The sequence below is a fragment of the Equus asinus genome, chromosome 6, assembly GCF_041296235.1.
Source record: "Equus asinus isolate D_3611 breed Donkey chromosome 6, EquAss-T2T_v2, whole genome shotgun sequence".
Classification (NCBI taxonomy): Eukaryota; Metazoa; Chordata; class Mammalia; order Perissodactyla; family Equidae; genus Equus; species Equus asinus.
Genome location: NC_091795.1, coordinates 60,255,077 through 60,272,096, shown reverse-complemented (window position 1 = coordinate 60,272,096; position 17,020 = coordinate 60,255,077). Strand labels below are relative to the sequence as shown.

Genomic DNA, 17,020 nt, shown 5'->3' with positions numbered 1-17,020 from the left:
AAAGAAAAAGGGGGTAAAAGAGGGTGAGAATTATTAAAGGTCAGATATTAAAGCATTCTAGACAAGGTAAGGAAGAAACCAATGTGTCAATCTACTGAATGATTTCAAACATTCCAACTGTAGTTGAAGGTTACCTAAGAGGATGCATAATCAATTATCTTAACCAAATTGCTTATTAGATTATTTGGAAAATAGCACCAAATATCATTTCTGTAAACACTCTTTCTCAGTACATCTTCCTCTGGTTAGTTTTCCCTTCCACCCACCGACTCACATCACGTGCCAGTGGTGGGGGTCATGTCCGTGTTTGGTTTTCTCCCTTGTGGGTTTTTAGATGTGAATGTGTCTGCTGCTCCCACCATTTCCTAGATGTGAGAAGTCATTTACCAGCCAACATGTAGAAAGCCCTATTTTTGAAAAATATTTTCAGAAGAGTTTGTAGTAACTTTTTTTTAATGTGCATATTCTTACTGATTAGATCACCTCCAAGAATCAAAGTTATGTACCACATTCTTGTACCTACCCATTACAGGGAATTTAGTCATTTAACAATTCTATTTCCTTTGCTAAATTTGTAAAGGAGAAAACACATAGTTTCCCTTTGTTTTACAAAAGTATATTATACCAAAATTTGAAATAAATAAAATAAATATGGCAATAGCATTAAAATGAAATTCAACAAAGACTTCTGTTAATAAACCTTATCATCTGGCAGGATGAAAACACATTTGATTTCACCTGACTTTTCAGGGAAATATATGTTGTAGAGAGAAAACATGTTTTCAAATAAAAAAAATTTCCATGTACTTAGGTAATTGCTAAACTTAACGACATTGTTTTGGCTGAGAAGAGATGATTCATAATCTCTTGGGGGACAGGAATTTACATGTCTTTCTCTCATACGAAATTTCCTTATGAATCTAAAATTTTCAAAATGGCCCAAACTGTGTTCAACATTAAAGGAGAAGCAGCAACACATTCAGAGCCACAAAATTCAGGATAATGTGATTAAATTACATTTATGGAGGAAGAATTGGCTCAAATAATCTGAGGTGTTGAAGTGAAAATTATCTAAAATGAAAGTAGCAATCAAAAAGTACTCCTACGGATCTTAGTCTGATAGCACAAAAGAACAGGAAGATACTTAAGCGCATTTCTGAAGTATGAAATATTAGCCTTGGGTAACAGAAGAAACCAATTTTTTGCTAAAACAAACTCATAATATCAGATGACACTTTTCCTGCCAGGTAGACACAAACCAAACAGTGATTTAAGAATGGGTATCTGAACTTTATTCTCTTGTTATATCCTATTGAATGTAGATTTCCAAAAAACAGACTCAAGTGGATTAATACTTCCTGGAGTAAATATATTTTTCCAGTTGAAATGAGTATTTATTTAATGTTATAAAGAAGTAGTGCAAAACTGATTGACGCACTAATTAGGTAAACCACAGAAAGCAAAGAAGCAGAAAAGAAGATCCGTAGACACAGCTCCTGTTTTACATCAGGCAATAGTGTAGACTTGCAAACAGTCCAGAAAATTTAAGATTATAGGCTAAAAAGTTAAAAACATGAATAAGGATTTCTAAACCCTCAATGTGGGGTTAACCAGTTGGCAGAAATGAACTTTGCTGTTCTCATTTATAGCTGGAATTAGAATTATTTAGAGTGCGATAAAGATCTAGTACCTTCACATCCTCTCTCAATCTGTCCATTGCAGAAAAGAGCATCTGCGATGAGGTCCGGCAGGCGTCCATTTAAATCAACTGATGCCAGGCAGCCTTGAAAGCCCTCCTTGGCATGGACGAGTTTTGGCAAGGATTTGTATGTTTCTTTAGCCACTCCACCTATATACAAGTCACCTGTGGGAATATCAAAGTTTTGGTCACAAAGTAACTCATCATTGACATTAAACACACCGTAGGACAGGGAAAAAAAAAAATAGTAAGATTTATTTTTTATTAAATTAATTTTAAAAACTAAATTTATAACTAGATATTTTCCTAAAAGTACAGAAAAGTAGACATGTTTGAATAATACATAAGCTCTAGAAGAGACATTTGGAAGCTATTTCCACAGAGAACTAAATGAATTCGATGCAGTTGTGGTCAAGTGGAAGGAACATGGGCTTTGGAGTTGCATATCCCTGCATTGAAATCAGAGTCCTAAGGTTATTTACCAACTCTATGGCTTTCAGCATGTTTTTCTTTTAGTTTTCCTCATCATTAGTAACCTCATTTCTAATATGGGAATGATAAAACCTAAGTGGGAACCATAGAGTTATGTGAAGATTACATGAAATAAAATATAGGAGGTCCACCAGAGTGAAAATATGTAGTAGATACTCAGGCAATAGGTGTTATTATCGTATCTACCTTCTCCTTAGAGAACTCTGGATCTTTCAGTTAATCAGAAGCTCAACAAATTCTCTCTAGTATCTAAAACTACCTTTTCTACTATGCTTAAGCCCATCATCCTTGCATGCACCTTTTATATTCACTAACTCACTCCCACAATAGTCTATACATACCTGAATATTACATCCTTTTTCAGGTATTTCTTTTTTTGGTAAAGTTATACCACTTTGAATTCTTTATGCTGCTCTGGAATCTGTTAACAAGTTATCAATTTATTCCTCCAATTTAATTGCAGTGTCTTTTTTTTTCTTTTTTTGAGGAAGATTAGTCCTGAGCTAACATCTGCTGCCAATCCTCCTCTTTTTTTGCTGAGGAAGACTGGCCCTGAACTAACATCCATGCCCATCTTCCTCTGTTTCATACATGGGACACCTAAGGTTATTTAACAACTCTATGGCTTTTTTTTTGCCAAGCTGTGCCATGTCGCACCCGGGATCCAAACCGGGAAACCCCAGGCCGCCAAACCCCGGGCCACCAAAGCGAAACACGAGAACTTAACCGTTGCACCACGAGGCTGGCCTCATTCATTGCAGTTTCTAATGAAACACTTTGCTCTGCTTTGTCATCTTCTTGTCTCTAGGTTTGGGATTTCCCAACTTTACGGGCCACTATGTAAAAAAAAAAAAAAAGCTTGCAATCTATGTTCGATTCTGTTTCCTTTCCTGTCACAGATTATTCATCATATCTGTATGGTATTGAGTAGATGTAATTAATTGACTCTAGTAAACAGTCAACACAGAACATAGGCGGGGTTGACCCCAACATTCCATAATACACTGCTCCTGTTACAAATTCTAACATAGTCTATTTAGCTACTTCTCTGACTTTTCATTGTTATTTGAATTTCCTCTCTCACATTAACCATTCCATCTAACTTTCATGCCGCCTTATACCTTTCCCCATTGTAACACAAACCTCCTGCATTCCTAATGTTTACCTGGGCTCTCTTGTGTTGTCTTCACGGGATTTGGGAGCAAGGAGAACTGATACACATGCTGCTACTCATGCTGTTTGTTGAGTCATGAGTAACGAAGTCCTTGGTCTCTGACCCAGAAATCTTGTATCGTCTGCCAGCATCCACATAACAGTAATAAGCTAATTTATTAGCTTGTAAGTAGGGTAAAATCAAACCATAGATGAAACACTCCTGAACTGTACTGATGAGTAAATTGGGCTTGCTTAAAGCCATTTAGCCATAAAAACTGAGAACTTGATTCCCTGACCTACTAACCAAAGCTCTAAGAATTACACTAGGATGGCCTTGATCCTGTATAATTTGTACTGAAGGTACTGGATTTGTTTATTTCCCCCATCTCTTAAACAAAATAAAATATCTAACTATCATTTTTAGTATTAAAGCATAGCATGTTTTTTGTGCTGAGATGCGATACTATTTTTGAAATACTATTTGATTTTTTTCTCCATATTTCCTTTTTCTCCTTAGTCTTTCCTCACTTAAATTTCAAGCCATTGTGTTTTAGTTGCCTCAGAGAAGGGATATGAATCAGAAACCAAAGACATAAAATTATCTTTCTGTATTTGAATCTTGAAAGCCTAGACTCTTAGAGGAATGAAATAGACAAAATATATAGGCAACTACATGAGGAGAGCAAAGGCCTCATAAGAGCAAGAGGGAGAGAAAGCTAGAGGAGAAGAAATGTGAACATAATCACTGGTAAATGCCAAAAAGGGGACACAATGATCTAATTTGAGAGCTGAGCCCTGGTGAGTGTCAAACCTCAGCTAGTTTTAGGGAGTCTTGTCAATTTGTGTGCATTTCTTCCAGAGAACCCAGAGGCAGCAGTGAGATGCTGGGGAAGAAATGGCTGCATGGTGGATTTAGACAGGATGGGAGCTTAGGCAGCCTCACAAAACTTTCCATATTCCACCGCGGTATGGGAGCGACAGAACAATTCTCAGAGTAGCACAGAATTAAACAGAAAAAGACTGACCTGAAGGGGTCACACACACGAGAATGAAAATGCTGGGTAGCAATTCAGTGGGCGCCTGAACTGTGAGTACAAATATTCGAGACCATCTCCTGTGCAACCTCTCTCTACCTCCTAAAAGACTGGTACAACGGAAGTCTCCTCACCCCAAATAATTTAGACATAATCCCAGGGAAATAAAGGAACTAAAATTGCCTGAGATTATATTTTCCCTAATTTAAAAAGCCAGAGCTCAAAATAGAAACCAAGGTGTGTTATAGAAAAACAGAGAAAGTTACCTTTCTTGCACATCCTGGATTGTGGACTGAGATTTGTACCATATCAGTGCAAGGAAATGTGCCCCACATTCAGTTGTGGGACTAAAGGTGTTCAGAAATCCCCGCTCTCCTCCAGGCCTAATGAATGTAGTATTAGAGAACAGTGGGGAGTTGAATGAAGAATTCTTGGCACTGCTTCAGGCTTTTCACATGTAAAACTTAGTCCTGGAAGTTATGTTTGGGATGCTATCTATTTGATAACAGTCTTCCTCTTTCTGATTTTAACCTCCTGGAGGAGACAGACTGTGTCTTTACTTGTTTTTGATTCTCCCACAGTGCCTGCGACTGGGCTATGAGCATGGTGGGCACTCAATAAATATTGTCAGCCATCTGATGGATTGAGGTCACAGTAGAAAAGAATCAAGAAAGAAGGAAGAATGGTAATGACAACATATGGGGAGAGAGCTAATTCTAAAATGCACTTACTTCCTTTCTCCACTTTCTGCCACAATCTTATTTTTGCCCATTGGAAAACTTATTTGCCTGAACACTTTTTTAAAGCTTATTGAAGAGAAGTAGTAATCTTTCCCTCGTGTTAGTAAAGAGCAGAAAATATTGATTCAAGCAGTGCAGGATACAACCCTCAAATATACCAAGGTGGATGAGTTTGGCTTTATAAGTAGAGGGCTCATTCTCATTTTCATTACTGAAGCTGCACTTAGCACCACCACTTAATACTGTCTTTATAAACTCTTCATATAGCAAATAGTGGTCTAAAGTCCCCTGGTAGGTTGCCATATGACGAGAACAAAGGAAACCCTTAAGTGGCCTGAGCTCTGTGTAGCATTAGCACTTCATCAAAGATGCAGCTTCTCCTTTTGATCCTTGGGGTGATGGAAGGAAAATGACCCATTAGCACTAATGGGATCTTGCAGGCGAAATCCTGAGAATGGGAAAGAGGATATGCTTTTTAACGACCCTGTGTGTGAACAAGAGTCTGAATGGGCAGCTACTAAGAGCCAGCTTCCTATGGACTTGAAGCCAGCTTGTGACCCCTTCTTTAAGCTATGAGTGGTTCATTTTTATTCATATTCTTTAGGCAGGCCATGTATGCAATTGACAAGGCAATGATAGAGTCAGGGCATTTTCAGCATAAAATGCAGATTACATTTATAAAGCTAGATAACGTCAAACATTTGGGGAGTGGGTTTTTTTTTTAAGAAATCTCAAGAATACCCTTCTCTTTAGCACTAGTGCATATATATATCTCTTATACATAATGGTCCTTTCCTCAAGAGTGTCATCTGTGGAATGATCTGAGGTGATATCACAAGCATCCATTCCCCGGGTAGTTGGGCAGTAATGAGTAAGGAATAGTGCTCAGGCTTTTTAGTCATATCTGGCTACAAACCCTGGCTCTGTCACTTACTGGTTTTCTCAGCGTAGGGATGTTAACTTACATAACTTCTTTAAGAGTCAGATTCTTCAACCTATATTTAAGGCTGTGAGGATTACAAAATAGTATGTAAGCATTGGGTAGAAAGCATGCACTCAGCACATGATTGCTACTGGTGTGGCTATGTTGGTATGTCTGGTTAGGACTACATATCTACAGTGTATCTCATTCTATTTTGATAGCACTGAGAGATGCAGAAGAATAAGTCCAAGTTGCCCCTTGTTTCTCGTATGACTGGAGTGACTTATTTAGAAGTCTTATTTTACTTGATTTACAGTCATTTGTGAACTTGAAGTGTGCCTCACACTATATTATTAGCAGTTCAAAAGGCTCCTTTGACATATTCAGTTTGAAATCCAGCAGCATTGAACCTGGTAACAAACAGGACAGTTGCTTGATACATATCTTCTAATTTGGTATAAACAGATTAAGAGACACAAGAATTCTAGGAAGCCCAAAGGCCAGGTTGTAAGGTTTAGGCTAAATGTGCCTTATAAAATCAGAGAGATAAAAGGCTTTTATGGACTTTGACTGTAAGGCAGGGCATCATGGAAGAGTTGAGACCAGGAAAAAGTGTACGATACGTTACTTTGTAATGACATAAATGTAGGTGCCAGGCATGGGGGGACAGCACAGATATGCCATGAAGACAAAATGAACACTGCATTCAAGAAAGAGCATAAAAGGCTAGACTTGTGCTGGAAGAGAGGAGTTTTCAAAGAGACCGGGGTAAATAATGTTGGATAAGTAAAGTCGAAGGAAAGGCTTGAGTAACACAATAGAATTTATGACTACTGGATTAAAAAAAAATACAATGAGAAGTTCAAAAATATAAGCCATTCAGGCTAGGAGACGAGGGAATTTGAAGCAGTAATAATTTGGAGAGAAGAGCTGAAGTTGCATTTAACATTAAACGTAGAATTGAGTAGGAGGACTCCTATGGGGATCAGATGATATGAACTCGGGGCTTAGGGAAGAGAGGTTGGGGCTGGGAGGCATGGTTTGGAGCCACCAACCAAAGCAGATAAATGAAACAGTGTAAGAGGTTTTTCTCTTCTCTTAAAAGAGACAGCATAAAGCAATTAGAACAAGGACACCAAGCTCTGCCTTACAGCAGCAGAATGCAAGTGTCAAAGTATAATTAGTTCTTTGACTCAGCTTTCCTGTTTATTCATATGTATTTTTTGGTGCCTCTTAAACATCTTACTTTCATTTTAATTAAAAAGAGCATACATAAAAAGGACAACTGCTTTGTAGATTCGAAAGGCTAAAACTCTAGGGAAACTTAAGGAGGCTTCCAAAATCTCTGATAAGTGACATTTGGGAAAAAAGCTGAAGTAATACACACCGTCTTACTTTCCTACTGGCTGGACTGGAGAAAGTACGATTCTGGAGGCTACGCTCTGAAAGGATTAGAATTTGAACAGCAAATTTGGGGACAACTGTCCTCTCAATTCTTGTTGTGACTGGCTGATAGAAAAAGTGCAGTCAGCCTGGGCTAGTTCTGAGAGTTGTTTATTCTGTGGGAAACATGCCCTCCCTTACCCGAGCAAACAAGCAAACTCTGGCCTCCAATTTGTATTATTATCTTCAACTTTAATCTTTTATTGCATATTCACAAATGAACATGTGCAGATCAGATCTTCACCTTATACCTTAATACAGTGCTTCTTTGGGAAACAAATTAAATCTAAACCTCTTTCTACAGCAGGAGTGTCTTGTCAAAAGAAAATCATCTATAATCCCTGGGGGAGAAACACTCATTTATTTACTTTATGTTTTTATGGGGAGAATGCTGAAGTCACGATTTCCTGTGACTGCTTAGACAAATGATGTTAAATTACTGAAAGCAAAAGCATGGGAGGTCATTAATATCTCTCTAACACATTCGAGCTTAAGAGTAGGTACATGGAAACCTTTATAACAAACCACACATGGAACTGAACAACAAACATTCTCCAAGACCACGTCTAAGTTCAGAGCACACCTGCATTCAGTACTGAAGGCAAAGGGGGCAGGTGTTTTGCTCTGAGATACAAGATCTGCGTCATTAGTAGACCTCTATGAATAAGATCAAGTTAAGTTTAGAAACTCTTTGCTGAAGAGATGCTCAGTGGCCACCAGTTTGATTTATCAGTTATCCTTTCACTTCTATCCATCTTAGTCTTCCTTAGTACGTAAAGGGCTTAATCCTAGGACAACTTATTTTTATTTCTTTAGGAAATACCTGTAAATCCTTCTCTTTGGGTTTATCCTGGCTTTCTAAGTTAAGCCTAAAATCAAAACATCATCTGTCCCCCACACTGGAAAACTACTTTGAGTCTTCTCTGTTTTACAGCAATTACATTTCTAGTCTCTCTGCTACCTAAATTGAAATTTCAAAATCATTTTTAACTCCATTCTATGTCTCATACCTTACATTCAAACTATTGCCAAGAACCGATGATGCAACTTTGCCAATACTTCTGACATTTGTCCCTCCATTTTCATTTTGTCCTCCAGTTCTTGTCTACCTTTCCCCTTGCACACCTTTCAAGCAATAATCCATTATCTGGTGTGCCTGACTCCATCCATCCTCCTCATCATAGCATATCAGTCTCTCCACTGTGTGCTGATTCTTCAATATGTCCTTCTGTCTTCTAAGTAAAGCATAAGACTTAGGGGTGTTGAAGATTTTGAATTATCCTCTCAATAACTTATTCTAAACTTTGAATAATCTTTCCCCAATAACTTTTGCCAGACAGAGAATTAAGATAACATCAGTTTTTTCCCTATATCCTCGTCTTTAGCCAAACTGTATTTTTCATCGTTCGTCTGCTACTGCATGTTCATGTTGCTCCATCATTCTTCACAGTACACAGTACTTCTATCATGAATGCCTTTCCTCTTCCAATGTTTCATTTCAAAATCCTATCCAATTTTGGGGCCTCAACTCAAATTCCACCTTGTTAATATATTCCTGTTTCCCCAGTCACAGGTAAGTACCATCTTTGAATCTGCATAACATTTTGGACCTCTTTTCTGACAATTACTATTTCTTTCCCAGTTCTTTTGTGGATGTCTTATCTTCCCCTTATCCCATAAATTCCTTGAAGAAATGATCATGAGCTAAGCATCTTTAGATTTTAATTTTCACTTAGTAGGCACTCAGTAATTATTTGTTGATTCATTGAAAAGATGGATAAATTAGCAGTTTGCATTCAATAAATAACCATTTAAACAATAAAGACATGAAAGTTTTATGAGTACACCACTCATATTTGTGCCTGGTTCCTTCCACCTGAGAAATAAAGAATGAAGTTAATTGTGGGGAATTTTTCTCCCACTCTCATCTTTCTTGAACACATAGGTGAAGCCATTCATTTCATTAAGAGAATTCAATGCAGTGGTGTTTTTTTCCATTCTGATAGAGTAATTCATGACCAATTTTAACTGACATATATTAAATTTACTTGTAGACAGAAGCAGACAAAGACAGAAGTACAGAAACAGTTTAGGGTATCAGTGTGTTAGTAATGAGGACCCATTCATGAGTTTTCCTCTACAGTTAAAATAAGTGCCAAAATCTTTACAGGAAATTAAATTTCAGCCTATCTTGGCCCTCTACCTTATTCTGTTTCTGGCCATTCTGTCATTCTCCGTTTGCCCCATATTCAAATATGACCTAACTCATGTGGCCTCCATATGTGCATTTCACGCTGTGGACACTTCACACTATTTATCCGAACTTTACCCCGTCACCCTGTTCCCATCACAGAAAGACGTGTATTTACTGTTTGTGCCATAGAACAGAGCCAAACTGTGTGGACCCCTGATGCTCTGCCCTAGTAAATTTGGTAATCCCTGCATGCACTTCCTTTGGGATTGCAGATGGCTCACTCGGTCCAGCCTCAGGGCCACCACTCAAGGACTCCTGGGATTAGAGCCCTCCTGGTCTGTTGCTACCATCTCTTAGCTCCTTGTCAGTCACAGCTATTCCTGATCCTACAGCAGGCTCCCACGACCAACAGTATAATGTTTTCACCAGAAAGACTTTGAATTTCACAAAAATCACTGAGATAACTAAATTTAAACATACAGAGCCCTGTGTGAGAGAGAGAGGGCCTCCTAATTGCTTTGAGTCCTTGGTAATCAGTGTCAAGCATTTGAATGGTCAAAACCAGAAAAGATAGCTCTGACTTAGTCATTATAACAATAACTGACACTGGTGAAATACACTAAACTTTATGGAGCACTTGTACATGTGTTGTTTTATTTGTTTTTTGCCTCGTGAGCTACAAAAGAAATAAAGGTTATCATGGACACATGTCACAGATGAAGACACTATGATTCAAGGCTGCAACGCCAAAAAATGGCAGGATCATTACCAAAATATGGTGATTCTCACTTAATCTGCACTTGTTTACACACTGTATAGTGCAAGCAGCAAGTGGCCAATTTGTACAGCTCCACTACTACAAAACACAGGATATTTAGGAGTATCCTGGCCAGTGGAGAAAAGTAATGATAATAAATGTTAACAGGAGTCCAAGCAAACTGACACAGATTCTGGGGACAGTGGGAGACTCATCTGCATGCTAACAGAGTAATCTCATAAAGACAAAGTCAGTTTGCTTCCATAATCATAAATATTAGATATCTAAATCCTGATGAGTAGGCAGAATTCTTATGACTCCCAAATTTGATTTTTAGATATGGCAGCTACTTTTCAATTGCCCCTCAAAAAGAGATAAGTAGGATGCCTGCATTCATCCATGGCCCAACCTAATAGCTGTGTGTGAACAGGTCGGGGAACGCCAATAAGATTTGAGTGCAGACCTTAACGTTTTCCTATAGTGAGCCTTTGGTAGTTACCACTGACATCACGTTTACGGACAGGACAAAAAATGCTGTCAACATTCTGAAATTTCAGTTTCTAACTGATATTTTTGAAATAAAATTGTCCAAAGAAGTACAAGTTTGTTTTTTTTTTTTTAAGTATGAATGTAAGACTTACAACATGAAGACAGATTTTGTTGTGTGTTTGGCTAACAGACTGTGAGGGAAAGTTGGTGGGCATGTTAAATGGGAAATAATTAAGTGAAATTGCTATGAAGGTGTGTGTGGTAATCCATCTTCTTTTAAACCCACTCTATGTCAGTCTCACCATGGCAGATGGGGTGCGAGTTCAGGAATATAAATTCATGCCAAGCTAACCTCATCACATGGCTTCGTAAATTTACCTTTAGGTGAAAACAGGGTTCAAATATTTTCATTCTTTTTCCTTTTTCCCCCATCCAAGTGACAGCCAGTTTCGATCCCTTAGACATCCTTTAGCAGCAGACACTTCTGTCACCATTGCATGTTTCATTTCCCACTCACTGTGCAATACTCTCTGGGATGGCACACAGCACACAGAGGTTCCAGATCTCACAGACATTGTTACACTTTACACATGCACAGTGCCTCGGTTTAAAGGGTGCTTTGCCATCTCTTACTCGATCTGATCCTCATTCCAACTCTTCACAATACGCAGGAAGTTATCATTATCTCCCTCTGACAGGTGAGCAAACTGCCCCTCTGAAAAGGTAAGTTACCTGCCCAAGGTAATATGGCCAGGACCAGGAGAATGACACTGGCACCCAAGCCTCCCACTCCCAGGCCACCCCTTACCCACTGCACCACACTGCCTCCTATTTTTACCAAAAACCTTCCCAGGGACAAGAACAGAAGAGGTTGGAGGAGTTTAGAAATGACTGTTCTGGAAATTAACAGAGACTTACTAGCAGACTAGGAAGAGGCCCCGTGGAAACCTGACATCTTTCCTGAGTAGCTTGAGTAGCTCTAGGTAACAAACTGGCTTTCTTTTTTCAAAATAGCATTTCTTATTTTAAAAAAAGAAAATTTTTCCTATTTCAAAATAAATGAGCATTTATTTGGGGTGGGGAAGATCCAGTGGTATACAAGGTAAGGATGAAAGAACAGCTCTTCCCCAGAATAACGGCCTGTTTAATGCAGGTCAAAAAGTGGCACCTGCTCCCAACTTAGATCTACAGCATAAAAGAGGGTAGAGCCAGCAGGAGTTTACTGGATAGCTCGAAAGGACAAAATGACACAAAGCACGCAAAACATTTCACAGATGTTGCCAAAAAGCTTCTAAAATATTACGAGCTTCATAGAGTCAAGAAAAAAAACTCTTATTTTTTCTTAAGTATTTGAACTTTTCTGTATTTTTTCTCAAAAAAGGAATTCCTTCTGTGCCTGAAAGATGGAATATTCTCAATTAGGTCATCAAATACCGCTGGAATACTATAGTTCCCTGGGGTATGTCTCCAACTACTTTGTTCTTCCAATATTTAAATTATTCTTAAGGAGAAATGCAAATACTTAACAGCAATGATCAAAAAGGGGTGCGGGGAGGGGTGGGGAACCTTCCCTCAAGGCTAGGAAAATGGAGGGCTTTAATAGTTGAATGGATGGCAAATAGCCTCCTGGTACAAGCTGATGATTGACTGACAGGCCAATCTCCAGTCATCCAACCAAGTACTATGTCTGCCTGGGCCTGTTTAAGCACCTACAAATGTAAATGTTCTATAGAATACATATTAAGGAGATTAGGCAACTAAAATTGTTGGCTGTAGTGTTTGAGGAAAACTTCACGGGTTAAGGAGAAGACAGAAACATATAGATTCTATGCAAGGCATATGGATGGAAGAGCATGTGGAAAGGGAAAGCAAAAATATCCAGTTCTCTCGCAATTACCAGAAGGGAAATTTTCAGCACTACACAATGTAGTCATGTACAAGTTTGAAGAACTGAGTTTCATATGGAGGAGGAAATATTTTATTACCTGACTTTTTTCCCTAACATTAAAATAAGCTATCTTTCATTCTAGATATTCAGAGGAATCCCTTCTAATATGTTGGCAAATACTTATAGTAGTATTTAAATACTTCTATAAACCTGGGTTCAAATTCTATTTCTAGGCAACTCATTAGCCTTTCTGAGTCTCCATTTTCTCTTCTGTAATATGGAAGCACTAATATCTCACTCAGCTAATTGTTGTAAAGATTAAGAGACTGTACCTGTGAAATAGAATATCAAAGTGAAGTTCTGACTGAAGTGCCAACACAACAGATATCAGATAATGTGCGTCTGAGACAGATACCCATGTGTGAAACACAAGAGACAAAGGAAATGATAAAATACTGGTTCTTAGCTCTTGAATCCCTCCTCAGTTACACCAAGAACATAATAATAATAGTAACAATAATAATAATAATAAAAGGGCTGAGAAATTGGAAAGAAAGATTTCTAAGAACATTTTTTTGAGGTAGGTCTTACTGTGCAATAAGTTTGCACTACTGCTCCTAAAAATGGAACTATGTTCCAGCCCTAAGCCTGGCAAGAAGGCTCTCATGAGTAGAAAGTTTGCTTTGTGTTCCCTGCAGTTGCGGGGTACAGGACTGGGACTTGACATATTAAGAAAGTTTTAAACAGCCTGTGGCAGCAGAATAGAAATGACAGCATTGGGAATGGGCTGCACTTTCAGGGCTGAGGGGCCAAACGACGCATGGAAAGTTCTCATGAGTAGACAGGGGCCCCATGTGCAGCGAGAGCAAGCGAGGCAGGACTGCTGGGAGACAGAGAGGACCCCAGAAGTAAGAGGCTGCATGGAAGGAACAGGAGGCATGACCACTCCACACGGGTTAAGGTCAGGAGTTCCTGGCAGAGAAGCCTTGGATGAAGCCAGGAAGGTACCATGAGAGGAGGAGTGAACTTGAAGGATCTGTCAGACCAAGAGTTCAAAAGTCAGATGATGTCCCTAGTGAAGAAGCTGCAGGAAGACAACAGTAGGAAGGGACAGAGCTGAACAGGCGCCTTCCAGTGCCCACATCTGGCCAAAGCAGACGACAGCCCCAATTTTCAGTTTTGATTAATAACTTAGATGAGCCATTTTTAAAATGTTCAAATTAAAATTATCTTTTATAATGTAAAATGATTATAGAATTGTCTTAAAAGAGAGCCCAAACATTTTTTCCGAGCCAGCATATGGTACAAATCCCTCAACACAATACATTTTCAAGTTATGGCTTGAGGCAAAAAATGATATTGTAGCTTGATTATATTAGAACATCATGCTTATTTAATTTAATAATTTCATATATAAACCCTTAACACAGTGTCTGACATATGGGTACTCAACAAATGAGATTACTTATTGAGTTAATAATCATGACGAGGATGACAATAATGAAGGTAGTTTATTATAATACAGCTCTGAAAAGAGAACAAAGACAGTTTGACACAGAGACACTCAGTTGTACAGACACCCTGTCACTGTGTGTGCTTCAAACTTGTGTCCCAGCAAAAGTAAAAGTAATTATGTCGCAGACCATCAAGTTTCTCAAAAATAGATGGAACCATGCATGTTAAATTTATAAATGCCAAAGGTCTGCTGTGTTATAGAGTACATTACTACAGGACCTTAAAGTGCTGGAAGAAGTCTTTTTACAGTCCCTGAACTCTGAGGGCAAAGCAGTGGTGGGACAGCGAAGTAGCGTGTGTTGAGGGGGAAGAGGCGAGTGAGGGCAGGAGAGGGAGGAGGGAACCTCATACAGCCTGGCTAGGCAGGGTAATAAGCAACCTCTAAGAAACCTGGGAATGCTGGATGAGCGATCCTGTCTCAGGGTAGTTATGGGAAAGTGGCCTAAATATTGCCAACTAGTGGCATATCCAGGTGGGCCTTACAAGCCCTGACTCCTTGAGCTTTGAAGAATACACTGGCTGATCCTGTGCATCATTGTGAGAATTAAATGAGATCCCATGTGTAAAATATTTATAGTGCAATGGATGTGATAAGCCCTCAGAAATGGTTAAAATAATCATTATTACTATTTAATATTACTATCATTAACTGTTTAGGTGAGATGGTTAAGCTTTAAGCCTTACCTTAATTTCATCATTCGTAATATGGGGCTAACTACAGCGACCTCACCAGTTTGTCATGAAAATCAAAAAGAAAATATTCATAAATCTCTTAGCTAACGATTAGTACAGGGTAGAGGATGACGAAGATGATAGGGATGTACTTTGCCTAAGGACACACATAAAACAAACGGTCGAGATGCTATTTCATCCAAGTCTGTCTCACCCCAAAGCTTGTGTCCCTTAATTACAATGCTACATTGTTTCTTGCATTATTCTTAAGAAAAACCACAACAATCAATTGTGAAGGCCAATAAAGGGCCTCTTTTAAGAGCACACACACAAAACCACATTACTGTGATATTTACAAGAAAGCCTGACTGACTGAATGTGGTTCTTGAGGCAGCACTAGAAGTGCTCTCCAGAAGATGAAAATAACGGGCCAACAGCAGCTCAGGGCCATTCAAATTACGCTTTCCTACAGGAATAAAAATGGCGGAATCGGCTTTGAAGTGTCTCTACAGTAGTAGAGGTGACTTCGTACTAAGCCCACCCAACTCTCAGTTTATTTTTGTAATTCTGACCCACAGCTCAAGAAGAATTGGTTAGAATCAGGGGTAGAAGCTAGTTTTCCTCTGAGTAATGGTGAAGGAGGCTAGAGCCACATTATTACTAAACGAAATGGGACAACTGTCTGAAAATAATAGTGATATTTACTATTGGGATCTAGAATGAACAACTGTAACATAACCCAGATGTCAACCAGATCTCTCTGTCCTTTATAGATCTAGAGGAGACTGGTTTGAATCTTTCCAACTCCACAAAGGATAAAAATCTAGGGTTCTCCTTCCCCCTGGGTTTCCTGTGAATTCCAGGGAGCCTCTGACTTCTGCTTCTGCTGCTTCTGACCCCAGATCAACACAGTCTCTATCCCCACTCACAAAATAACTTTGTTCACTCAAGCATCTATGAGTTTAGTCATCTGAACATTTTGGTGCCATGCAATGCCCAGTTTTCTACCATCTTTATGACTGTAGCCCCAAACCCAATCCCTGGTATAAGCAAGGCAAACTCAACCCCTTGATTTTTGCATAGCAGCTTAAAGATCACCTTCTGGAGCCCTCAATGGCTCCACCTATACCCCAAGTAGCCTGTACAAATATTTCTTCAAACAAATCCAGAGCAATCATATTTGTGCAGTGTGACCCTGTCTCCTATTTATTTTCCCAAGAATTCAGCAGTAGGACTCCTAAACTCAAGTGAGTCTCTCTTGGATATGTGAATCGGTCAGGGGTGGAAAGCCTGGTTTGGGGAGGCCAAGTTTGTCCATGCTTGTGAAAGCAGAGAAAGTCAATGTGCAGAGAGGGAGAAGAACAAGGAAGTGATCATTGGGAAGCCAAGAGAAGGCAGCTCACAGCTCCAGCTGAGACCGGGAGAGGAGAAGAGTCTGGTTTGTTGCTGACAGTTTTCCTGAATACGGCTCTCATGAGGCCCAGCATTAAACTTCCTCTTTCTTGCTATTGGGTTCTTTGATTGCTATACCCTGCCCCCTCTCACTTGTTTCACTTAGATTAGTCTCAATGGGTTTATGCTTCTTGTACCCCAAAGACCTTTGTCTAATTCTCCCCTCAGAAAAAAAGAGGGAGGGCTGAGAGCCATGAAAACTCTGAAGACTTAAGTCCTTCTTGAGGGAGAAAGAGGTTGCCAAGCTCGCTTTCCCAGATGATGCTGACATAGGGAGCTCTTGATGAAGAAGCTCAACCTTTAAGAAGACAGCTCAGCTTCCTTCCTGACATTCCCTGAATAGGAACGAGCACCCAAGGCCTAGCTATGATGGGGCTGAGGTCTTCTGAGCAGTCACCTGGCCCTTAAGAGCCCAGCTCTGAGCACCAGCAGGCACTTTCTCCTCCACAGCATAAATGACACCAGCTTTAAGAACTCACCTCATCTAACCACCACCCCACTGACACATGATAAACTGGCACATTGTCCAAAAGGCATTTGAGCACTAGATTCAGCTTTCCTGGAGCAC

At 39.3% G+C, this 17,020-nt stretch overlaps 1 protein-coding gene across 27 annotated transcripts in view; it reads right to left on the bottom strand.

Annotated features, from left to right (window-relative positions):
• NRXN1 (neurexin 1) overlaps positions 1 to 17,020 on the bottom strand; it is a 1,069,254-nt gene that overhangs the window by 509,568 nt on the left and 542,666 nt on the right. For all 27 annotated transcript variants that reach the window (XM_070512109.1, XM_070512110.1, XM_070512121.1 and 24 more), the window contains one exon: positions 1,691 to 1,864. In XM_070512109.1, the coding sequence (XP_070368210.1) occupies positions 1,691 to 1,864 (174 nt within the window). The remainder of the gene's footprint in view (positions 1 to 1,690; positions 1,865 to 17,020) is intronic.